The sequence below is a fragment of the Pimephales promelas genome, chromosome 8, assembly GCF_988280905.1.
Source record: "Pimephales promelas chromosome 8, fPimPro1.hap1.1, whole genome shotgun sequence".
NCBI classification, from domain to species: Eukaryota; Metazoa; Chordata; class Actinopteri; order Cypriniformes; family Leuciscidae; genus Pimephales; species Pimephales promelas.
In genome coordinates, this window is record NC_142776.1 from 12,582,657 (window position 1) to 12,610,120 (window position 27,464).

Here is a 27,464-nt window from a genome sequence, read left to right on the forward strand (position 1 = left end):
GCGAACAACTAATGCTAGGTACAGTCATTATTAGCTAACAGCTGTAAGCATGAACTAGCTAAAGCTAACTTAGTGTTTAGCTAACTTAGTGAAGTTTATTAGTACCGGACAAAAATACGATGTCTAATGTTATATGTTAACAAACTGTACATAGAAACATTGTTCATGATGTCTGCCATCATATTCCCGTCTCGTCAACACCATGTAAGTTAGCATGTATTTGTTAAAGGGCAAATGAAATGTCCCTGCTTTCACACTGGTAGTAGCTACATATATTAGGAAAAAGTGTCTCCGCTCTGATATCCTTCAGGGAAAGCATTGTCGCTTCCAACACATCTACCTCCCGGCACAGCATGGTAAACGTGCGCGCCATGGTGATGCAGAATTGACCACGCAATACAATGGTCAAGATCACCTCTTGACAGGAGATGGACTCTGACAGGGTGAGCATCACAGTAGCCTACAACAGCCACACTGACACCTGGTAGCATTGCCCGCTCTTCGCCCCAAACCACCACCGGCTGTTCTACACAGCAACATAACTTGCATGGTGTCGACGAGACGGGAATATGATGGCAGATATCATCATGACGGCAGATATCAGATATGATGGCTTTTTGTCTGATACTAATAAACTTCACTAAGTTAGCTAAACACTAAGTTAGCACTAGCTTGTTCATGCTTACAGCTGTTAGCTAATAATGACTGTACCTAACATGTTTGCAGTCAAAACACTGTGCGGTAAACAGTTTGATGTCGGGATATTCACTGCCCAGAGCCTGTTAACTAAAGCCAACCAACCAAGTCACATGTTAGAATACTGCACAATGGCGGCGAAAGATATAGCGTTTTTCTTTTTTTCTTTTATATGTTTACATATGACATGTTTCTTATATAATTGTTGATTATAATGGAAAATCCATCTTATAAATCATGTAAATTTGATGGTCTGCTTCATTTCCCCTTTACCTTGTAGTATAGTTGCAGTACAATTGAAAAACTTATTTGTAAACTGATTAAAAAGTGATTCAATTAGTATTGAATCAGTACACCTACAAGTATATCTCTAGTACACTGATATTTGTATACTTATTACATAAAATATACTTAAAAATATACTTTACTAATAATCCTTTTAATATAGGGGTGAGCAGGACACAACCTAAAATGGAGTTAGTTGTAACACACATGGTTAAAAAGTTTCCACACATGCCATCATGACAAACGTTTACAAAGGCTATTTACTAGTTGCTATATCAATATTATACAGAGAAAAAAATTGCGCTAAAATTAAAAATCTTTGGAAAATATCACTGAACATTTATTTAACCATTTTTGCTGATCGAACCAGCAGAAGACACTAACAAGGTTTAAATCCCAGTTGTATGGGTGAAGCACATTGTAACACTGCGTCACGCTAGAACTATGCTCTTTTATGATGTTGGTGATGTAATTCACATTAACAACTTATGAATTCTATTGAGAAACAAAGAAAAATCTATTGAGAAACCATGAGAAAGAGGTGAATAAAGAATGAGAATCAATGTTCAGATATTATTTGCTTTGATTATATTTTAACTATGCTGTATAGTTGTTTTGCAGTGTTTATTGTAAAAAAAAAAAAGTTTTTTAAAGGTGTGATAAATGGCCTTTTTCACAAGATGTAAAATAAATCTTTTAGTAAAATAAAAGTTTTAGCCCAAAGTACCCCACAGATATTTGTATAAACAGCATGTTAAAATTGTCACTTTTTGAGTGTGAGCAAAAACGCACTTTTCCCTTTCGAAAAGTAACTTGCACTACATCAAAGCACTACGGGAAATGTCTCAGCGTGACTGATGACCGAAACACTGTATAATCACGACAACCTTGTTGGCCGGAGTTAGCCATGAAGTCATGCTCTAGCACGACCAGGAAGTATAAAAGGGTACCTAGAGAACATGTCATCCTCTTTTCGTCTTCAGGGACACTGTGAGTAAATCGAAACTATGGCAATCAAGCGGTTTAGGAAGTGTTCTGACCATAGACTGTAAAAATAGATGGACGACGCTCCTCCGCTCTTTTCCATCAGAGAGAACTGAAGCCGCCAATGTCCCAATATGGCGCTGACATCTTGGGACTTGAGTCTGCGCACTTGCGTTTTCGGGACCAGTCATGCGCAGTCGTGAGCAGGAAGAAATCAAGGCCGCGCCTTCACTCTCACTGAATCTTTTGCAAGCACACGCCCTGCACTTTTCTTAAGTGGCCTGCTCTCCAAAGATGTTTCCTGATTGCAGTACCTCGTTAAAATAAGGTAAATACAACTACTACGTGCACCGTTTTTATAGCATCAAATAACGAACTAAATACAAACTTATTTTAAAAACAAACATTTGAAATTGCATCAGCGTTAAATAAACTACAGTAAATGACAGAAACTATCTTTGGGAAAAGGTTATGTGAAGTGTATTTTAATTGTTTAGTGGTCTCATGTCCCGTTGAATAACATGGGGAGGCGGGGGTTAAACGATCGAGACGTTTTGGCTTCACTTTTGAGGGCTTGTGCGGCACGCTTGGTTCCGACCTATGTAAGAGGTTTCTCACACCTGGTGACACTCACTACCTTTATGTGCTTGGTTTGGGTGAGGAGCACTGTGACTGTTTCTCAATAATAATGCTCCATTGTCTGTCTGTTTTTCTTCTCGAGAGAGAAGAGGGACAGTCATCTTTGCTCCGCGGTTCCAGTCCCACTTGTGCCGAGGCAGAGAGGAGACTCAGATCATGGGGATCTCAGAGCGAGCTCGCCGATGAGTTTAAGAGAGGAGAGAATCTCTCAAACCCGTCGGAGGGTGACGAGAATATGCTATTGGGCGGGGATGCGTTCTCTGAAGCATCCTCTGGTCCAACAGCCAGTTCTCTATTGATGAGCATTTTCTATTGATGGGGCTGAAGCAGGTAAAGATACGGAAATGGCTGAACCTGCCAAGCCCCTCTGCCCCGCGTATGCGGAGCTGGTGGAGGTGATAGAGTGCTCCACCGCTAGGCTTGAGTTGCCATGGCAGCGTGTCACAGGAGAAGCTGCTCGGAGAAAAAAATGTAGCCCCACAGTGCTGTTAGCAGGGTAGTTGGCAGTAGGTGCCTCCTCCAGTTAAAACGAGTGTAGACAGCCTCTTCCCCCCAAAAAAATAAAAAATAAATAAAACATACGTTTTATTTGCTGGGTAATTCGGCCTCCATTCCTCTCCTGGATAAGATGGGTTTCCCTTACGGTGTGGTGAGTTTGTTACAAAGCCTTTGTTGCTTATTGTTTACTAAGTTTCTGGTAGCCCTGATCTGAAGTCGGCTAGTATTGCAGCAGTGATAACCACAGGTAGCAGGTTCACTCCCTGTGGGCTCAGAGGCATGGTTAGGCTTCCTCTCACTCCAGAGAACCTGCGTGAAGTTGGCCCCCCACCCAACGCAAAACGTCGTCAAAATATGCTCAATCGTTTGTGCTCCGTTTGTGCTGTAAAAAGTTTCGTTTGTGCCGCTTCGGTTTTTTAGATAGTAAAATAATATTTTTAGGTCATTCTGAGGTCACTCAGCCCCCCCACATGATCAAAATTCACCCAAAATAGTCTCATTCGTTTGTGCTGGATTGTGCCGGTAAAATTTTCGTTTGTGCTGCGTCGCGTTTTAAAATAACAGACTTTGAATTATAGGCGATGACGTCACTCAGTCCCCCCACATGCTTCGAATTCATCCAAAATAGTCTCGTTCGTTTGTGCTCCGTTTGTGCTGGTTTGTGCTGTAAAACGTTTCGTTTCAGCTGCTTCGGTTTTTTAGATATTAAAATATTTTTATGTAGGTCATCTGAGGTCACTTAGCCCCCCACAATTCACCCAAAATAGCCTCGTTCGTGTGTGCTTCGTTTGTGCTGGATTGTGCCGGTAAAAGATTCATTTGTGCTGCGTCGGGTTTTAAAATATTAGACATTAGCCTACATTATTATTGATGACGTCACCAGCCCCCCACATGATCCAAATTCACCCAAAATAGTCTTGTTCGTTTGTGCCTCGTTTGTGCTAGATTGTGCTAAAATTTTACTGTGTGCTTGTGCTAAAATTTTACCGTGGCGTTGGGTTTTAAAATATTAGACTGAATGAGAGCGAATTATAGACAGTAGCTTAACTTCTCCAGTCCAGATATTTTTTTTATAGCTAGCAACAGTTAAAGGAAGACCGAAACGGCAAACCAAATCACACTATTTTGTTACCTGTGTGTAGCCTATTCAACTCTTAACGGACACTGAGGATTGGATGTGTGGAATGTAACACAAACTCCAAGGTAGCCTAAGTGTTTTTACATATTATGATGTTTTGTTAATAGCCTAACATAAAATGAACATTGTCAAAAATACATGCACCATAATCTGTTTTGTTGTGCCCTACAAAGGCAAAGCGCAGTAAACACATTTAGTCAAAAATGAGTTAAGACTTGTAAAGGGCTTTATGACATGCGTTCTGTCTTGTGAAAAAATATCTGGATTAAATTATGTCCCGTTTCGGAGATGCATTACCACTAATCTACCCATAACATGTTTGACTGGCTGGTATAAAAACTTTAAAGGCTTTTTTCTCCGTTTCTTTGTTTGCGTATTTACTGCACTTTGCCTTTGTAGGGCAGCGTGTATGTAGGCTATAGATCTATTATAGGCTATACAGTACAGGTCAAAAGTTTGGATATTTTTTTAAAGATCTCTTAAGCTCACCAAGCCTGATTTTTGACAAACCAAGATAGTTGACTCTGTCTTGTGGTACCCTTGCCCTTGAGCTGGCAAGCCCTTCATGTGATTCACGGAGTTCCCGCCTTGCTTAGCATGGAGGTTGGGCAGTGCTACTGTTAGCCTGACATGTAAGCATTAAGGGGCTTTAACTTTGAGTTAATGTGTTTTTGCTTGTAGCCGTAGTTGGTAAAGCATCCCCTCAGCATGGCAGCGTGTGTAGATCATTCCCCTAGCGCTAATTGACGTAGTGAGAGTTCCTTTTCGAAAGGGAATGTCTCAGGTTATGACTGAGGACAGGGAATGAGACACTGCATCTCTTCGCCATGCATCAGGGGTGCTTCTCATTTCTTATTTGTGCATCCTCGTTTCCTTTCCTTGTTTCCTTTCCTTGCGTTTCAGCTCCACCCCCTGTAGGACGCGAGGGAAGGAAGCGAGGAAAGGAAAGGAGGACAGAGGAATCGAATAAAAGCTTTTTTATATCCATTGGAGTACTTGATCACTCGAGCGTCACTCCACAGTGTCATCAGCAGCGCTAAAAGGATCTGCCCTTATGATGTTGAAGTTTGGTTATTTAATAAATTCATAATAAATAATAATAAAGATAGGCTATACTGTTGAAATATCTGAGATGTGTGGTTTATATAAACTGCAAAGGTAAAGTATAAATTAAAATGATTGTGACCGATGTGAAGGGGGAGGAGAATTGACACGTGCATCACGTTTAGTCAATATAACAGTTCCGCGTAGGATGCACCTGTGTATCCTCGCTTATGACTCCTCAGGAAGCCTCCTATCTCCTCGATCCTCGACTCCTCACGGTGCAATTAGAGAATTGAGATGTCCTTCAAGATGGCTGAGCTCGATCGGTTTCCGGGTCATAGGAGGGAGGACGGAGGAGCGAGGAGACGAGGAGGGATATTGAGAAGCACCCCTGGTCTGCTTTTACAGTCCCTTCAGATGAAGAAGTGAATGACATGTTCTCTTGGTGCCCTTTTATACTTCCTGGTCACACTAGAGCATGACGTCGTGGCTGACGCCGGCCAACAATGTTGTCGTAAATGAGCTGCTGCTCCCAGCACAGGGGGCAGAGCAACAACAGCTCGTGTCCTGAAAATTTCTAAAACTTTTAGCCTTTTATGTTCAAACCGGAGTCAGACAAAGATGAAAAGACTCAAGAAGAAGTGGCAACATTTAGACAACATTTCTGAATTGTAACTAGTGGTTAGTTCTGAATTCATGTAGCTTATGTGTAGATATCTTCTAGTCATTGATTAGCATATTCTGTCATAATAAACTATAAATCGAGTTCCCGGGGGTGGGGTTTATGTAAATTTTAGGGTTTGTGATGTCACTAACCAGGGAGGATTTTTTTATTTGACCTTTATTTAACCAGGATAATGTCTCTGAGATTAAAAATATCGTTGACTGGAGTGTCCTGGCCAAGAATGGACAGCAGTTACAATCACAAACTTAAAAATCAAAACAACAAGTATAAAATTAAAACAATTGCACATCATTGAGTCTTCTTCAAGTGACCGAATAATAGATTAAAAATGTTCCATAGGCACCGGAGTTTGTAATTTCAGTTTTGTTTGGAGTAGCCTGCTCTCCCCTACTTTAGAACTTTACTTAAGTATACTTAAAAAAAACTTTTTTGTAGAGGTTCAGAGGTCCATGTTTGTGGACTCTTTTCTTCAGCCCAACCCACAGTTTTTTTTATTATTATTTTTTTTTTATGGAGTTTGGGTCAGGGGAAACCTTCATTCGTTGTCTGTGGACCTTTCTGTTGTTGTTGGTGGTTTTTTTTAATGTGCTTTGGATCTTTGTCCACTGATCACGCTGGAAGATCCAACCACTGCCTAGTTTAAGCTTCCTGACAGGGTCAGTCAGGTCGTGATATGCTATCTGGTGGTTATTAATGGAGTTTATGATGCAGTGTATCCTAACAAGTTGTCCAAGAAAATTAGCTGTTTCTGTCTATTCCAAATCCTCCTCTGGGCCCTGATGTATAAATGTTGCGTATGCACAACAAATGCATTGAAATGTGTGTAAGCAATTTTCCATGCACATATCAGGATTAAAAAAAACGTAGAGTAAATATGTGCGCACTGTACGAACACTAGACCGTGCAAACACACTATTTTACTGGAGTGAGGAAAGTAATGAAGGAAACAGAATGATTCAGATTCTGTTTTACATCCCTCTGACCTTTACATCTTAATATTCCACTCTCATTAATGGAGTTAAAGGAGTCATAACCTAGTATTACCTTGGATACCCACGCTCTATTATAGTCTTTCAGGCCCTTCTAAAAAAGAAAAGTGGAAAAAAAATAAACACAGAGCTCCTCTGACCTTTATTTCTGAATGCATTATTGTCTCGCGAGATCTGATGCGATATTTTGGCTGTCGTGGACGGTCATTTTAATAATGCAAATGAGGGGCGCGTTGATTGGTGGCAGGAAGGAGGGGGCTTGACACTGCAGGTAACTTCAACATATCATTCCAAAATAACATCATGGCGCAAGTTGTGAATGAACCTGACTTTTTTTTTTTTTGTGCTTTGGCAGATACAGACTTTAACAGTTTGTGGCCTGTGAGCCTATCGTGATCTGCAGCTACTCAGATCTAAGAATATGGAATAAGTGACAATAAGCATCAAGATATCACAGTTTTTTTGCTAAGGAGATGTTTGTTTAGTCTCTTCTTGAAGGCCTGAATACTCTTTGAGGTGATTTCATCTACTACATTAGAGGGGAGGCAGTTCCAAGTTGTTACAGCTGAATGAAGAAAGCTCCTTCCCAAGCATTTTGTGTTAGACTTGGGGAATTTTAGACTTGCTCGTACTCTTCGAGTGGTTCGGCAGACGAGATCTGGTGGGGGTAACAGAGCTTTGAGATCCTCTGGACAGTTTTCAGTGTGCATTTTGAAAAGCACAGTTGTTGCTGCAACTGTTCACCAATGGCTGAACTGATTGATTTGTTTATTTCCTTAGGGCAGTTTCCTCATCCACCCCAATGATTTTCAGTGCCTTTTTCTGGATGTTGTCAATCTGCCCGAGGGTGGTCTGTGATGCGTTCATCCAGGCAAGGCAAGAGTACTCCAAGGTACTCCTGACTTGTGCCTTGTAGACATTGGCCCTACCTTTGACATCAAGCTTGTTGGCCAGCCTGCGCAGAGCTCCAAGACACTGTCCAGCATGCTTACAGATGTTTGACAGGTGACTAGTCCATAGCAACTTCTTATCAATACATAGTCCCAAAATATTCAACTGCTCAAAGAGGTCTATTCTGATTGCCCCAAAGAACAGATCCGGACGGGATGCTGCCACATTGGGACCATTAAGTGCTGTTACTGGGGCATAAATGATGTAATCATCTGCATATAGAAAAATGCTGTTATTGCACTGTTCTACAACATCGTCAATGAAGATGGAGAATAATAGCGGGCCGAGAATGGATCCCTGGGGCACCGAGGCGTTGATTGGTTTAGGTGATGAGGACTGACCAGAGAGCACGACCTGGGTGGACCTTCCTTCCAGATAATTCTGTAGCCAAGAATGTAATGGCCCAGTAATGCCTTTTGCAGAAAGCTTATCCAGAAGACCGTTGTGCCAAACCTGGTCGAATGCTCCTTTAATGTCTAGTGCGACAATATACACCTCACCCCCTTTGTCTAAGATGTTGTTCCACGTCTGCGATAGAACTGTAAGGAGGTCTGCTGTGCAGTGGTTCGGTTTAAATCCATACTGTTTATTAGAAATTAAATTATGACGGAAGAGGTAGCCCTGGAGCTGTTTATGAACTGAGGATTCCATCACTTTGCTAAGGACTGAAAGGAGGGATATGGGACAATAATTTGTTGGATCTGATTTAGAGTCTCTTTTGTGTATTGGAATCACTCTGGCGTTATTCCATTGTTTGGGGAACACGCCATGTGAGAAGAGAATTTGAAAGAGACGACTGAGGGGGCTGACCAATTCCGCAGCACATTCTCTAAGGACTTTTGTTGGAATTTCATCAGGTCCCGTTGCCTTTGCTGGATCAAGGTTACGAAGAATGTTTCTAATGTCTTTGGATTTGAAGTGCACATTGGCAAAAGAAGATGTTGGTTGCTGGCACTGAGGCAACAAATGCACAGATGCATCGGGCAAAGTACACTTCTCTGCGAAGGTTTGACAGAAAATGTTAGCCTTTGAACTGGCACTGATGTGGGTGGTACCCCGGTGTTCAATGACTGGGATGTCTGTGAAACCACTTTTGCCTGAAAGTGAATTTACTATGCCCCACCATTTTTTGAGCTTAATGAGTTGTCTGCAAGTTCATTCCTCAATTTGGTGTAGCTTGACTGAAAACTGCTCTTGCCTTGAGGAACTTCCATTTCATAGCCGGGTCATCAGAGGTCCGCATGTTGTAATAAAGCCTGGACCTGGCCGCGACCTACGGAATTCAACCATATGTTTGAGCCAGACTCTGAACCAGAGCTGGAAACGGGAGATATAGAGTCAATGGAAGGACGTCTACATCTAGCCTGACTACGTCAGACTTCCTACTTCCGCTAATTTCATTTCGCTCCTGTAGTCAGTCTGAGATAGCGGCCTATCTTTCAGTTTTCCACCGGCCTGAAAACAGCCGGCCAATCAGCGAACAGAGGGCGGGCTGAGAGCCGTGACGTAGACACTAAGCACCGAGTGTACATTGTAGGTTAGAGAAATCGAAAACCGAAACAACCGCAGAAATGGGAAACAAGACACGGGATGCAATTCGCTCTGTTATGGAGAACATTCCGGGGTTTTTCAAACTGAAGCAAAGGTCATTTACAGCCATGTTCACTTCGGTATTTCGCTCGCATCATCAGTGTTTACAGCTAGGACCGGCGCGTGCACGAGTGTAAACAAATATAAGTTAACACTTTGCAGTTTGAATAATGTCCTACAGTATATGAACAAAATGACAAGGTATTAAAAACACACAAAACAACATTGTTTCCACTGTTCGATCACACACACACACACACACACACACATTCCAGCATTGCAATCTCAGATTATGTCCCTAAAGAACCCGTGTATAAAGTAGTTCCGCATTACATTAATGAATTTGCACGCGAGTTGATTATTTTTATATTCATGCACCGAACCATGACGCCTGCACCAGTTTGTTTCACATGTACAGCTCCGCCCCTATTCTTCAGTGTACAAATAAGTACATGCATATTACAGAAAGCACTGGGGACTTTTTTAGAGAACATAGGAATTAAGTTGTGCAGGCTATGGCTTTTTAATAGACAGATAGTCTAGCATCACGCTACTTCGCTATAATGACTAAGTTATTTTTCTATTGATTGCACTTGAGCAAACGTCACCAAACCAACCCTCGGCAATCTGATTATGCCTCCAGTGATTTCCAGGCTTGGGGATTGCTCACATGTGTAAAAATTCATAGCCAATACCAGATTACATGAAAATACAGTATCTGAGGCAAAGCTGCATAATCAGTGCTCATTGCTTCCTACTGCATACGGATCCACACCAGAATGCAATTTTCGCATTGTACTTCTCTCTGTCTTGTTTTAATAGTCTCTTTATAATTTATTTCACTTTGTCTCTTTATTATTTGCGTAACATTATGAACAGAAATTAATATTTGTTTGTAAAACAACATTCTCTGATAAAACTTGGTAAACACCTATGGTAAACAGCGCAGAAATGCCCTCAAAGATGGCGTCTCCGGGGAGGTGTGGGAACTATGTATTAAAATCTCGTATTTGAGTGCACGTGGGCTGGTTTACGAACCCTGGGGTAAACAAACGCTTCACTTTTGAATATCGGCTTCCCGGCCAATGTATAATCGTTAGGCAATCATAACATACATTGATTCTCATGGAAAAGTGAAAATTACAGGTTACGACTCCTTTAAGCACTGAAATTTCATGAAATCATTTTCCAACAGTTAATTTTTTAATTAAAAATAACTTTAAAATAAACCTTTTTTTATTAAATAAAAATATTTGTAGTGAATTTGCTGCTTTTGAACACTTCCTGTGGCATGCTGTGTTTTAAAGTTTTAAAGGGGTCATGAACTGGCTTTTTAAATGTTATTATATTGTTGTCTGAGGTCAACTTATAACGTTCGCTTGGTTTTTTAGCATTCAAAAACATCAAAATGAACAAGTAATAGGCTATTTTGTACCCTGGTTGTGAGCCTACCTGAAAAACAGTCGGTTTTTTATGGGCGTCTCGCACTGAAGACTTGGAAGTAAACGCCCACTGCTGTGAGTGGATAACAGTTTTGCATATTATAATGAGTTTAACTCACCCATCGGTGTACGTGGGGGAAAACGTCCTATGTTGTCAAATGGCAACCGGATTCGCCCATACAGGTTCGACCCAGAGTCCGTGTGTTGCACCATTCCTGTCAGATCCAATATAGACGGCACAGCACTTTCTTTACTCTTAATCGGTCTGCAAATCCAGTCTTGTTGACAAAACAATCCTCAGTGATATGAAGCGAACAGACGACGATGTTTTACCTCATCAGCTGGAACGTCATTAAAAATAAATTTTATCCATGCAGTCCTATTGGAATCCACAGGAAGCTTATGCAGCGACTGTCTTGCACAGCCAGGCACTGCACAATATTCTGTATTGCTCGGTAGGGATCCAGTTTGTCATCACGAGGTAAGCATGTGTACATGTATGATACTTATGTGTGTAATGCGCGAATCGGTGGACGGGGCTAAACCTGCCGTGTTGAAGCAGGCGTTGATCATCTTCTGTGGGGGTGGTGTTTTATCCTCTTTGTCGTCATAGTTCCCCACTTTTAAAAACGAGTCGTTTTTAGAGGCTGGTGTCAATAAAAGCTTTTATTGGACTAACAAGGACGTTTTCAGTTCTGAAACTTACAGGATATTCTTATAATATGATGACCTCTTAGATGTCAAAAGCTCAAGGAAAATTTGATTTCTCAGTTCATCACCCCTTTAAATACAGCGAGTGCTTGGTGCATGATAATTGCTTTAATTTGTGTTACACATAACAGATGGTCTAAGAAAGTATTTCCTCACAAATAATAACTAAGACTAATTACTAAGACACAAATTACTAATACAATCACAAGTTCAATATCGAGTACCGCAAGGCTCAGTACTAGAACCGTTGCTTTTAACCCTCTGCATGCTACCCTTGGGAGATATCATTAGAAAACATGGAGTTAGTTTTCACTGTTATGCTTATAGCTCTATATTTCATCATGGCCTGACAAAACACACCAAAATAACAGATTGCATTGTCGGTACAAAAAACGTATATTTTAAGCCGAAGCTCTGCCAAATGGGTTTTAGGTCTTTCCTGCTTTTATTACAATCTTAGAGGCTCATGGAGACTTCCTTGTTTACCTGTTTGACCTAATTTCTCACCTTGTTGGATTATCATTTCATCCACCTGTCTATTTAGTTCTGTTCTTTTGTCTGGCATCAAACTTACTATGTGTATGTGTTACCCCTGTTATTCAGACCTGTATCCTGTGGATTATTTTATTAAAGCATGTTTTATTCCCCATCTTTATGTGATTACTATAGCAGCCACACATTACAAGTAGATTTCATGTTCTGGTTTGGCCCTGTGCGATCCACTCCTAAAGGTCCAGTCCTTTCAAAAGAAGAAAAGAATAACAGCAGGTTACTTGAACTGGCTGTGAGTATAATTGGTGTTTTTGCCTTAATGACATATATACTGTCCAAATATGTCACCAAATATGTTTTTTAGTCTCCATGTCTCGTTATTACCTAATTCAATTTATTTGTAGACTCCAAAACCTGAAATATTTATGTTAGATAAAAAATGCATAACAAATGTGAACACTCTTTTAGGACTATAAAGTGTGAAACTAAAAGAAGAATAAACTAGAGATAATATGCATTAGTTTCAGTACCAGTTTTGGCCAAAGACCTTGTTATAGGAGACATGCCAACCTTTTTGGCTTGGGGGGCTGTGCTTTTGCAGGAATACGAGCAAGGCTAAGACCTTTGTAGTAGGGGGCTTAGACTATTTGAAAGAAATATACAAAATAAGATTCTTATGCATAGATAAGCATTTTCGGAAAACTCCAGGAAGTTGTTTTTATGTGCCTATGTAGTGTTTACTGATAATGATCAGTCTGTCTTGACACTATATGGAATCCGGTCAAACAGATTCTTGGGGAGAGTATAGAGAGATAAGAATGTCTACCTCTGTTCAGTTTGAGGTTGCAACTCCCACTGTTGCTTGAGTGCAGACCATTTGCAGAAGCAAGCGTTGTCGGACCCTCTTGTACAGGGGCGGAGTGAGACCAAAAAATCTACCGGGAAATTTCGTAGACCACCGGCCCTCATCGCCAGCACGATTTTAATAGCCGATAGCATTTACAGTTTTACTGATTTAAAAGGAACTTTGTTGTACTAGTATGCTGGAGTAAAGTTCATAAATGGTCGTTCTTTCCCATAGTAATTTCTAAAACTATGTTGGGAGGACTCTGTGCCTCTAGGGGGGTTGGGGGGCATGCTCCCCCGCAAGAAAATTTTGGACATTTTAAGGTTATAATGCATCAATCTCGTGCTCTCTGAGAGATCGAAATTAAGAGCTTTAACCCATGAACTGCTCGTTGAACAAAGAAAAAACATTAATTTGTACCAGGATAATAAAGAGGGCTCAAACATCTTTTTAGTTATGAGAGTCTCAGTCTGCATTACATTATCAATGGTGTTTGAGGATGCCAAACAATTATTATAATAATGTAATAATGATTTATAATTATTCCTATGACGTACTGTAAAATCCATTTATAGCCTATAAATGTACTATGTAAATGAAAATGAGTATTTCAAAAGTATATTTTAACCTACATTACACTATAATATAGGACAATTAAAATACTTTTGTCCTAATTTCTTTACTTGCAAGAAATAAACCCTTGAGCTTTTATTTAGGAGAAAACACCAGCAGCTTGACCATGATGATCGCGTGAGCAAAGTAATCACGCAGCACAAACTGGATGCTATTCTAATGTCAGTTATTATAATGGCGCAAGGCCCTATATATTCATGGTTAAAATTTTACTTCCCTATATATTCATGGTTACAATTTTAGTTCGTTGGCAAAATATAACGCTAGAGACCTTAATGTTAGGTTTTACATTTTACATCTTTACATATCTGTGTTGGGAAAAGGGAGAAGAGAGAGTTCGGCAAGGCGGATTCAAACTCGCGTTCAGCGCATCAAAAAGCTGCTTTCAAGTACTTCACGCCCTACGACCTACGCCACTGAGGCTGTTTCAAGATGGGTGTCGTTTTGCTGTAAAGACAGGCACTTAGTGCAAATATATGCTCCGTTATAGAAAATGTAAAAAAAAAAAAATGTTTTCTTCCCTTAGCTTGGGCCATGGCGAACTTCCAATAAATATATTTAATCAGACCGGGCCGGCCCTCGCGGCCTCGAAACACTACCGGCCCACCGGGAAAATTGCCACTCCCGATTGCCACTCCGCTACTGCTCTTGTACCTTCATATCTCACTTACAGACATCCTTGAAGCATAGATGAGGGTGTCTTTGACTGCATGTCTTTCCAATGACTAGCTCTCCACAGAGATGTTCTTTTATGATCCTCCCTTGATTCAGTCAGTATGTGGTGAACTTTTTCTTCTAACGTGTTTGAAAACTCAGAAGCGAAGACCAGGAGGTTCATAATTATCTTTTTAAGCAGGGTACTTTATTGTTGTTGCATTGCTGTAGTTTGCTTCTTCCAAAAATCATAGCCAAGTCTGACTAAAGGCAAATACCTTGTGATCATATACCTTTTTAAGGGGGGGAGGGGTTACAAAGAAGTGGAGAAAATCTGACAAATGGTCTCAGTGATAAGGTAACATGGTTTTTAAACCTGCTCAGCATGACTCTTCAAAAGTTGAGACACGCGAGCAGGAAGGACAGGTCTTCTCGTACTGAGACGGGACAGTCAGAAATATCCCGCTGGGAACCCCCAGTCTGACCAGATTTTCTTGGTCTCATCATTTATGCTCAATATAAAATACTATTGTATTGGAAATCTAAATTAAACATTTAAATAAATTTGTAATCCTACACTAGGCACAGTAAGCAAAGTCAACTCCTAAGGAGCTCCTGCCTAAGGAGCATGAACAAGTTTGGGTTGTTACCACTGTCCAAGACCTCGTAACTCGGTTGGTCGACTTGCTGCCAAGAATGCGCCACAATACAACCATAACATGTGACAAAGGTTTCAATTTTTCTTGTTTTCAATATAGGGTCTATTGACAGCCATACATCAAGGTTCTTAGAGCACATGTCAGTTTGGTGTTTTAACAGATATGCATTTTCAGCCTTGCGAGTAATGAAGTCTTTTGTCCTGTTTTTCTCAGCGTCCATGCTGAGGTTGTTTGTTATATTAGAGCCAGGGTACTGTAACTCATTATAATTGTTAATGGTAATTGAAAGGGGATCTTCAACAGCTAGGCACATCACATTTGTCGTCTTCATATTAAGCGGCTCATGTTATTATGAATATATTTGCGCTTTAGAATGCTCGGGTAGAATAACATAACAATAGATGTGCCGTCTTGACTTACTTGCTGTCATTCATAGCTTTCGCTTTAATTCTTGTGCTAAACTGAACATCCATAGCTTTTACTTTAATTCTTGTGCATTGACTCATTTACTAAACTGAACATCCAATCAGAGTTCCCACTCTCCCCGACGGCCCAGACACCAATTCAACATCAGGGAAAATTGCAGCTGACATTGGCACTGTATTCTAACAACTCCAGGCGAATGGGGTGTTAAAAGGTACAACCAAATCCCTCAAAAGTGGACTGCGTGCAGCCGTGCACAACTTCTCCCAGACATGTACTATCATATCACTCAACGTACTACTATGTGTGTGTGGATTCCCCTACTGTATTCACTTATGTAGGATAGGAGCTTAACATTCCTCTGACCAAACCTTTGAACCTCATACATCATTGTGCATATTGGGTTAAAGACATTAGTGCAGAAACACCAACAAATCATGAGGATATGATGAACAACTTTGGGCCGAAGACACTACAATCAGAATCACGGACTGGGACCAGACTAATCTCCTCTCTAGGTCACTCATTAGTTGGGGCAGAAGACATGTCAGTGGGTTGATGATTAGCATTGTCATGCTAGTTGTGTCTGTGAAGTGTCAACCAGCATAGTACCAAGACAGTAAACTAGAGGATATGCCACTCCTGCCTGACATTAAATGAGTCAGCAGAGCTGTGTCACTGTGGGTGTACATTTGACGCGGCTGGAATTGGAATCACAGTCACAGTAGATCCCTCCCTACCCTGAATGCAGATGTGTCCAGCTTATCTAAAAGGCTTATGAGGTTTGTGTGGGCAAGGAAAATATTTATAAAGATTTATCCATATTACAATTAGACACAAGATTACTGATTTTGGTCTTTCTTCTGCCTAATTATTTTTATTACAGTCCTGGAGTTCTTATGAGTGGGATGGGATTATGGATAGGAGAGAGTGTGAAAGAGACTCATAGTGATAAGAGTAATGAAGTTGACAGAGGGTTGTAGTGGAATAGATAAAGAGTTCTTTGTCATGGAACTAACTTAAATTCTTTAAGGAAATTATGTGAATGCTGGCGTTATTGAAAAATTAGTTGGAAATGGAAACTATTGATTATGAAGGCTGAGGTGAACAGATTAAAATTTAAGGCAGCAGCAAGGTGGAGGTTCTATTTGTTTATTTATAAATAAAACTGAGGGGACTTGAAATGCACATTATCGTCTTCACAACAGATTGATATTCGGCTAGTAAAGTGCCAACATTATTGATATTGTAAATCTCATAGGCTTATCAGTTTAAAGATAGCCTAATTTATCGAAGAGGTCTATGTCATTTTATATGTTCAAGTAGGTATTTCTGAATGCATGACCCAGTGTTGTAGTACTCGAGACTCGGACTCGGTCTCGTCTCGGACTCGGTCTCGAGACCATATTTTAATGGTCTTGGTCTTGTCATGGACTCGTGTCCATTTGGACTCGGAATTGACTCGTACTCGAACATTTTTTTTTTTAGGACTCGGAATTATTCCTGAGTCCACTCGAGTTCAATTAAAAATATTTTTCATGATTATTAATGTATGTTAATAAAATATTTTTTTAAATTGATTGACACGCCCAGTGATTGGTGATTTTCTAGTGCGCAACTGCGCATGACAAATTGTAATAAAATTACTTTTAACACCACCTGGCCTTTTTACCCTAAACTGATCATATTTTTAAACTCTAAGTAAATTCAGTAAAAAAAAAAAAAAAAAAAAAGGATTTCTCTAAGTAAATAAAAGTAAATTAGGTAATCAACCCTCACTGGTCTCGGTCTCGACTCGGACTCGAGTGAGGTGGTCTTGACTACAACACTGGCATGACCCCTTTAACTAGTACTGATTAATCACACAGATTTTGAATCTGACACCTGCAACCTTTTCATTATCTAAAAATAGTTGTTACAATTTATTTTAGGTGTATTTAACTGTTATGTACTTACAAACATTTTTTTTTTTTAATTCAGTGTACTTAATGTATTCATGTTGAATTTTAAAACACTTGTGCTGCTATTTCTATTTTGAGGTGGATATAGGTAAGATTAAGGACAGGTTTGGTGGTATGGGTATAGGTTTAAGGGTGGGACGGACAGCTGTGTAACTATAGATGTAACAAATTAGTTACAAATGTAATGCAGGTAACTAAAATAATATAAGTACAATGTAAAAACATGTATGTAGATAATAAGTACATTCTCTCAAACAAGTCATTAAAATGTTTGACCAAAATAGTTATCGGAGTGCTCAGTCATCATCAAATTTGCTGGACACCTGCTCTACACCTGTACAACCCCATATTTTAGGAACAACCCAGGACTTTGAAAACGAGTGTATTGAGGTGCATTAAAGCAACATCGTAACAGCATAAAGTAACAGCATTGTAGTATTATTATATGGGCCCTAGTGCATTTCCCTACAGTTTCACTACCACCCCCACACCCTCATTATTTATTATTAATTAAATGAACTACAAGCAGTTGCTCAAAATAATTACAAATTAAGAATGTGGAATGAATATTAAGAATTAGGAATTAAGAATGAATATGTACTAGTGCAATATTACAGTATTTTTACAGCTGTGTATATACACAGAAACAAAAAAAATAAAAATAAAATAAATGATGATCAAATATTTTTTTCAAGCTGATATTGAATTTTTGGAAAAAACTATTAATTTTTCTTAATTGATGTGTGATTAGTGTACATATAAATCACACATCTACTTTTTGTAATGTATATTCTTTTTTGTTACCTTTTTTTGTTAAATCATCCTTTGTCTCAGTCTCTCAACCTTTCTCTCTTGGCAGCTGTGTGCCTGGTGCTGGGCTGTTTAATTTTCCCAGATGGCTGGGATGCAGAGGTCATCCGGGATATGTGCGGAGAGGAAACAGGAAAGTACACACTGGGAAACTGTTCAGTTCGCTGGGCTTACATACTGGCCATCATCGGCATCCTAGATGCTCTCATCCTGTCCTTTCTTGCTTTTGTCCTCGGAAACCGCCAGAACGACTTCATGCACGAAGAAATCAAGGCTGAAAATAAAGGTGAGGGGTGGCCTACAGTTTACTGTTTATGCATGCAACCTTATAAAATAAGCAGATAACATCATTCATAGCAAATCAATAAAGTGGTTATTGATTGATATGACAAAACAGTTGCAGTGTTGCTGTGTATTTTTGTGATATGTTTGGGATAGCTTCAAGCCAAGGTGCCATCATCTTGTTTTTTTTTTTTGTTTTTTTTTTTCGCTCCTCTTTGTAACTCCTCTTTGTAAATGATGTGTAAGTAAGCTTGAGTACCTGGGGATATTTACACTTCGCCATCATAACTTTTCAACCATGAACAGACCAATCCAAGATGAACAGACCCATCCAATTGGTATTTCAATCCAGTCGTTCTGGTTTAAGAAGAATTTCAGATGCAACTCTCAAATGTAAAAGCATCTGCTTGTTCATGTCACATACCCTGTAGGCCTACTCCTTCCAAATGGGGATATGTAGGCATGAAGTATTGGTAGCCCTAGAATCACATGCGAGTGAGAAATAATGGATAAGACTTATGGAGAAACCGCAAAACTCAAACATTATCTGAAGAATAGAGTGTTATCATCAAACACACCCCTTCTTCATTGCTCCACCTCTAAAACTCACAATCCAATTCTAACAGCCCTTAGACTTTCACTAACTGGACTCACATAATCCAAGTGTTATGAGGTTGAAGGATAAACCCAATTGCAGACAGCAAGTAACTCAAAATAGGGATTTATTAATGACAAAAACAGAAAACAAAACCCACGAGGGGCAAAACAGGACTGGAGGAGAGTACAACTAGACTAAGACAAACTAAGACTCTGATTTGACTGGAAACAAACTCACAATTCTCACAAAACAGGTTTCAGACAAAATATTCACAGCAATAAACTCACAATGTATCGACACAGGACAGAAGACATGAGGGGATTAAATAGGGAGCAAACTAATCAGGAACACAGGTGAAAACGATGGTCTAATAATTACAACAAGGAGGCAGGGTTAGGTGACAAGAAAATGCAAGCACACAGCCCAAACAAATGGCCATGTGCTTGCTCATAAAACATGGGTCTGTCATGATCCTGCCACAAGACTAGGACAAATCAAGGAGATGATGGCAGAATCGTGACACCAAGAGTGGATGTCTGTTTATACAGAAGTGCAATAGAATAATGCTTCTTGAAAAATAAAGCACAGATGATGAATGAATGACAAGAAAGCACACAAAAATAATGTACATTATACAATAGTAATTACAGACAAGAGTTGGTTGTTAGTTGCCAACAGCACAGTAGCTCCAGACACACAATGATACTCAAACCCAGTGTTGGACTCACGTGTGGACCCGAATCAATTCAATATCTGCATCTTCTTTTCAGGCCTTCCCACGTAGCTCTCTCCAGCACTGGAGAGAGTTTCTAATATTAACATGCATCCTAAAGCTCTTGCCCAGACATAATCCTTTATTTTACATGATTTTTTTTTCTGAGCTTTTCTCTTTTGTATTGTGTCTCATCTCTATTGCTGCAGTCTTTCTTCAGTTAAGTTGAGTTTGAGACCTCTGCTATAGGCAGCCTACAGACTGGTACAGGACATTGCACACGTAAATATTTTTTAACGCCACTAGATGGCGGTCTTCTACTTGAACTATTTTTATTTTTTTTAATAAAAGATTAGTTCACCCAAAAATGAAAATTAAGTCATTAATTACTCACCCCAATGCTGTACCAACCCCGTAGAGCTTTGTTCATCTTCGGAACACAATTGAAGATATTTTTGATTCAATTTGAGAGCAGGATTATTACCACATAAGCACCCTAAGGGATAGAAACTTGACGGCCCAGAAAGTCATTGAAGAAAATGTTTAAATATTCTGTGTGACTACAGTGGCTCAAATATAAGCAAGCGACGAGAATACTTTTTGTGCGAAAAAACAACAACAAAAATAATTACTTAATTTGACTATTGCTTTTCTTCCTTGTAGGCTTGAATGTTCAAGAGATTTCTATGATGCATGCGCGAGAACTGAACAAGGAGTAGAGTTAGATCGCAGTTCTCGCGCATGCGTCGTGGAAATCTGATGCCTGAGATCGAAGGATGGGCTTGAGGCTGCCGTCCTTTTTGACACGTGTGATATGGGCCTGTGTGAGCTCTCTTAGTCCCGTTCCTTCAGCCCTGTAACTTCATTTTTTGTCCATCTCATGCATCTCACGCTTTAAAGAAAGCGGCACATGAATGCAGCGAGACGAGGTGCTGCATTTTGAACACAAACGGCGGGCTAAAAGATGCTCTTTAAGAGAAATAAGCTCTGTTAGACTCACTTGATAGTAGCAGGGGAGGAGCGTCATTTTCAGCCACCGTCAGCGGAAATGCACAGAAATTCGCTCTCATATAGTAATCGCCAGATTGCCACAGGGGATACGCTGAATAAGCTTGCGTGCAGAGTACAACCAATCAGCTTGCTCAAAGAGTACCACTTATTAGCTTGCTGGTAGACCGTCAGCTTGCTTGCAGGGCACTGCTGGGTCAGCCTGATCCATTGCGTGGCTTGTTTGACAACAAGGCTTTTTATGACTTGTCTCGGAGTCCAGCGAAAAGAAGATCTTCGTCGCTGAAGTAGTTCCTACGGCTGAATGCTCGTTTATATAGACAGGTAGCCCCGCCCATTTTGGCAGGCTTCAGCTCCATAGGCTCGTGCAGCTCCGCTGTGTAGCCATTGGTTTGTGCAACTCCACAGCATAACCATTGGCTCATGCTGTTTCACTTCGTGGCTTCAGTAGGCTTCAGTAATCTGAGAAAAATTAGTTTTCCCCAATGCAGCTAGTGACGCAATACGAGTGAACCGCATCGATAAAGAACTGTATATTATATCCCCTACCCCTAAATCTACCCATTACAGAAATTTTTATATTTTACATTTTTTTAAACATCACTTATTATGATTTATAAGCTGTTTTCCTTATAGGGATAAAAATATCCCCACAAGGACAAGGATTTCAGAAATTGTCATCTTTGTGGGGACATTGTGTTCCCATATAGGGTTCACCAGGACCACACACACACACACACCTTACTAAATAACCACTTCTATTCTGTCTTCACAGATTTGGCAGTATCCAGGGTAAGTTGTTCTGCTGCTATGAATCTTGTGGTTGTGTGAAGTTGTTGTGGTACAAAAAGTCTCGTAGTGTTGTAGTACCTTCCTTATTATGTGTACTCTTTGTTGTTGTGGTTAAAAATTAGCTCAGATTAATTAATCTTACCCATTTTAGCACATATGATATTTATAAATGTCACTCAATAGGTAGACAATAAACCAAAAATCATATCAACACATTTCTTGTTTATCGCAGGAAAAAAAGTGCATGTTTCAAAAGTTATGTTGCAGAGCATGGAATCAAATATCTGTCATGTCCTGTTCTATACTACATGAATATAGTGTTTTTGAGTCTAACATGCACAAGACTATTAACCAAAATTGATAAGTAAACGTTTCTCTGTGCTAATAAAAGCTTTTACAGTATACAAAGGCATTTAACACACATGCACACACAATATTATATTTGCAGTGTTAACAACTCATTTGGTACACCTTATTGTTGGTATTCTATGTATACAATAAAAATGTTATCAGAATATTATTAACAGGAATTTTCATCCCCAACAGCCTCTACTTAGGCTCCTCTCTTCATGTGGTATGGATTGTTTCAAAGCAGCTTTACAGTTATAATAGAAATTACCATTACAGATTGTTTAGGCTTTACAACAGCATTTGGATAAAAGTTATTGTCCAGCTGAAGTTAGTTTTGATTCATTCATTTATGTTGCGAAGATCATTAGTTATGAGTTATTAACTTAGGGGCCGCTAACTCGACACGGTTCTAACAGAAAAACTCTTAAAACGCTCCTGCCACCCATGTGTATAAAACAGTGCATGGAGTCTCGAGAACACACTCCCTGAAATAGGTTCGAAGGTGCAAATCGTTTAAAAAAGACCAAAAAAAAAACGTTATACGTTATCTCTACATAAACCTCAAAAACGCAAACCTGTGAAAATGCAGACTACGCGCACATGTCCATAGGTATACTTGTTTGAAAATATATGTGCACAGGCGCGTAGTCCTTCTTCACAAATCAACCCTCAACAAACCACCTGTCTGATCTTAAAAATTTACAATATAGAAATTTTTGTCATGTTTGCGTAGCCATGCAAAACGGAATTATCCTGACAATGTTTTCTCTGTACAGAGGTAAAGGGAGGGAGGCTTTCACAGGGGAGAGACTAGTTGACACTTCAGGACTGGGTTGTCCTCATATCCAGGCGCTGGTCCTTTATCAGATCTGGATACGGCCTGGATCCAGTGGACTGCGGTAAACCTCAGGATAAACAGAGAGACTATTATTAGCGTAGATGCCATCCTTCTTGCAATGTACCAAGTACATCAGTATTTATGGGAAGTGTTCCCAGTTCCGTCTGATCTAACTATGCATCCTAACATTTAATTATAAAAGTCTATAATGTGTTATGTCTATGCTTGTTAAGCCAAAGAGATGTGTTTTTAGTCTAGATTTGAACTCACAGACTGTATCTGCTTCCAGGACAATGTTAGGAAGATTGTTACAAATTTTTGGTGCTAAATAGGAAAAGAATCTACCACCAGTAGTTGATTTTGGTATTCTAGGTATTATCAACTGGTATCTCTAGCGTCTGCATTTTGGACCAGCTGTAGTTTTATTTATCAAACGTGCAGGGTAACCACCCAGAGTAGAGCATTACAATAATCTAGCCTTGATGTCATGAACGCATTAACTAATTGTTCTGCATTTTTAATTGAGAGCATATGACTTAATTTAGTTTAGGAGCGCAGCACACGCAGTCAGCTCTCGAGAGTGCTGCCTGTGATCACTGTGAAGCACTTCCTATTAAAGTGCTGCGGTCCCACTTGGCTATTTTATTTTCTGATGATGGCCAGGCTCGCGTTCGCCGTGATTCGGCTTAGATTGCGGGTATCATGAAGGATCTCGCAGATGAGAACGAGACTGCTGTGGCACTTTTTCATTCATAATCCACAGATTCTATAACACTCGTTCATGACGCAGAAGCCCGCAATGCGGCTTCTTCTGCCTGTGACGAGTGCCTGTTGCTCGAGCTATCTGTTTCTGAGGAAGTAGATGAGCTGAGCATTGGGAACGAGCAACATGAGTCACACTATTGCCTACTTCGCTGAGTTGAGAAGATCCGCAGATTGTCTCTCCGGGCTACTAAAGATACTAAACGTGCCATAGTTCTATGTAGCAGCTATGGTGGCTTTGGAGAGACATCTGTGGCTAAATTTGTCCGGTATAAAAGAGAAAGACAAATATTTTCTGTTGAACGCTCCGCTATCACCTTCTGGCCTGTTCTCCGACGCTGTCACTTCAGTCGTCGACAGGTTTCAGGAAACGAAGGAAAAAAGTCAACGGCGTTCCAACAGTATCTCCCTCGCTGCTCTAAATCTGCATCTAGGAGAACTGGTCCAAGTGGCCAGCCTCAGCCGTCAGCAGCAGGAGAGCCCCTCCTGCGGGAGCCTGGCAATAAAGAAAGTGCTCTAGAGAAAGTCCTCCAGCCAGAAGGGTGACCTGAGGGTCGTCCGTCAGGCGCAGAGGGCTTCTGGAAAGAGGTCCTATTGTAGTGAAGGACCTCTCAGGGCTGCCCTCCGCTGTGGAGTAATCAAGGTTGTTCTAGCAGCAGGAGCCCTTGGGGAAAAAGATGTTGTCCCGCCGTCTTGAACGCTTTGGGCTACATTAATTTCCAGCGAACGCACACCATGGCATTCACCCCAAAAGCTTGCAACCGGGCACTGACTATGGTCACAAAATCTTAGAGAATAGTACTCTAAAAACAGGCTGGTCTCAAGGGACTGGTTCCCTTAGTAGATTCTGTAGAACAATGGCAACGCCTTATGAATATATCTATATGGGTCCTGAATAATTTAAAATATGTTTTCAGATTGCAGTTCGGTCACTGACCTCCCAAGTTTGCAGGGGGGAACACTGCGTACTGACTGCAGTCAAGTCAAGTCACATTTATTTATATAGCGCTTTTCAAAATACAGATTGTATCAAAGCAGCTTCACAGTGATAAGTAGTACAACACAGATCACTAATTTTGTTAAATATTAAATATTCCCAACTAAGCAAGCCAAAAGCAAGGCAACCAAAACTCCATCAGATTGGATGGAGAAAAAAACCTTGGGAGAACCCAGGCTCAGTCGGGGGCCTGTTCTCCTCTGGCTAACATTCATATTGTTTATATATAAATATTAAATATAAATATTGTTTATATGTAAAACGGCGCCATAACGCCGGCGTTAAGTCGTCTCTTCACAGGCGTTGGTCTTCTCATTACAGGCATTGGGGCATCCGAAATCCCCGTGAGAGGCTGGATACAAAACTGGAACTGACGAACGCCATTTTTCTCGGGACAAGCGTCCCAAGATAACAGCAGAAAGGCTGTAGAAACTCAACCATGCGCGCCGACCCGTTTGTCTAAAAGGCTGTCGAGCCCCACTGGTGCGTTAAGCAGTTTCAGTGGCAAACGGTTCCGTATGGCATAACAGAGGACTAAAAGGTAAGCATTATGTGAATGCACTGCAATATCACTGACCTCCCAAGTTTGCTGGGGTGCACTGCGTACTGACTGCAGTGGTTCCAGAAAATATTTGTCTTTCTCTTACATACTGGACAAATCTTCCAGTGGTTATGAGATAGATCTAAAAGATGCTTATTTTTTATGTCTCCATCCTTCCATGTCACAGGAGGTTCCTGAGGTTCGCTTTCAGGGGCAAAGCATACCAATACGTTCAATACGAACCCCCACGTTCACTATGTGTATGGATGCAGCTCTGGATCCACTGAGGCTTCAGGGCATCTGTATACTGAATTACATCGACGACTGGCTAATATTGGCCTAGTCTTGAGAAATGGCAGTTCTGCATAGAGATGTTGTCCTAGGCCACATTTAGAATTGGGGGTTGAGACTCAAAACTAAGAAAAATGTGTTGCCAGATAAGAAGACTACTCTTCTGGGCATGTTATGGAATTCGGTCACAATGCGGTCACAATTAGGGATGCACCGATACCGATACCGGTATCTGGTATCGGCCTCGATACCACATTTTCTAAAGTACTCGTACTCGTTAAAAGTCCCCCGATACCGGGGACCGATACCATGTTCTGAGAAATGGGTTAATCACAGGCGCCGAGTGCCCACCCCCAGGCTCCGGCTGCAGCTCAGAGCGGGGAGATGGGGAGACATGTCAGCCGTGTGGAACAGTGATGCGCGGGTCAATGTATAAACAACCCGCACACTACCAACGTACTCGGACCGCAAAAAAAGTAAGAAAATATTGTACCCGACCCTCTTCCTGACCGTATTTTTTAAAAGTAGTACATGCTCATCGTAGCGTCATTGGGCCATAAACGTGTAACAACACAGCATCGCAAGAAGACGTAGCCTACATATAACAAAGGCAGCACTTTGGTCATCATCTTTCATTATTTCGGTAAATGTCTCCCACACTTACTCTTTCTATTTGTGTATTTGCGGAGCTTCCACTCCCCAGTCTTCACCTTTTCTCTTGTCGCCTCCATCTCTCTGCAGACTAGTGATCATAGACATGGCCGGTTCGTGAACGAATCGGTTCTTTTTAATGAACCGGTCGAACCAGTACGCTAAATCGAACTGAATCATTCGCAACAGTTCACGTCTTGCATCAGTGCTGATCCACAAGTTACTACAGTTATTCACTTTCAGACATGCCTGACAGTCCCTCCGAGTTGAAATAAACCAATATCCCGAATTATATTTTACTCCAGTAACTCTAACAGTTCACTGAACTGAGACATGATGTTGCCACAGCTGAGAAAAGTGATGAGCACGAGCAGCTGATACTGCGCATCCGCGTAGTAACGAATGCAGAGGTACAGCGGTTCTCGGATCACACCAGTACAGAACTGAGAACTGTTTAGACTGAGCTTGTGTGTCATCTTCGTGCCAGTTATTCAGCCAATAAATAATTTCGGCCTATATATTTCATAGAAAATTGTATCTAGTACTATATAAATACAAAGGTTTAATTGGCATCTTTTTCCAAACGACCTGACCGACCGCGACCCGAATATCATTAAAAATATTTTTGGATGACCCGTAACTGCGGGTAACCGCGGGTGACTGCGGCGCAGGCACCCGCTCATTTTGGATCAACCTGTGCATCACTGGTGTGGAACAATTTCAAAGTGAATGGCTTTGGATTAGGAGAATAAGTTTACTTGTAGTCGCCAAGTTACTTATAGTCAGTTGAATGTCTGTTGGGGGACCAAATAAATAAAGTGTTATCAGATATTAAGCTGATCGTACTAATACTCTAGTCTACTAATACTCTAATGACAGTTAGTTGACATGTAATTGAAAAGTTACTTATAGTTAGTAAAGTGGACTATCGAAATAAAGTGTTACCCAAGTAATTTAATCAAGGACCTAAAAACCCGTATATAAAAATATTTAAATCATGTTTTTTAATTTTTTTTTATTAAGTACTCGGTATCGGTATCGGCGAGTACTGAAATGCAAGTACTCGTACTCGTTTTCCAAAAAAGTGGTATCGGTGCATCCCTAGTCACAATGCGGGCACGTATGTCTCCCGCTCGTATTGAATCCATCCTGGCCATGGTGTCTGGGATAAAGCTAGGCCAGGCCATGACTGTAAAGCAATTTCAAGGACTGCTGGGCCTCATGGCAGTGGCATCCAACATTATATATTTGGGCCTTCTACACATGAGGCCCCCTCAGTGGTGGCTGAGAGCCAAAGGATTTTCCCCCAGGGGAATCCGTTTCATATGATCAGAGTAACGCGCAGATACCTTCATTCTCTATTAATATGCAAGAAACCTTGGTTCCTGTCCCAAGGGCCAGTGTTAGGAGTGTCATGTCGCCGTAAAACCTTTTCGACAGACGCCTCCCGCACTGGCTGGGGCACGGTCATGGATGGCCGCTTTGCCAGGGGTCTGTGGCAGGACAATCA

The 27,464-nt window shown here is 40.7% G+C and overlaps 1 protein-coding gene across 4 annotated transcripts in view; it reads left to right on the forward strand.

Moving 5' to 3' along the window:
* Window positions 1-27,464, forward strand: part of lhfpl4a (LHFPL tetraspan subfamily member 4a) — a 70,676-nt gene that overhangs the window by 23,802 nt on the left and 19,410 nt on the right. For 2 of the 4 annotated variants that reach the window (XM_089133965.1, XM_039655666.2), the window contains exons 2-3: window positions 18,181-18,417; window positions 21,507-21,523. In XM_089133965.1, coding sequence (XP_088990091.1) covers window positions 18,181-18,417; window positions 21,507-21,523 — 254 coding nt within the window. Of the gene's footprint in view, window positions 1-18,180; window positions 18,425-21,506; window positions 21,524-27,464 lie in introns of all 4 variants that reach the window. The other 2 variants (XM_089133966.1, XM_039655668.2) reach the window with 2 other exon arrangements.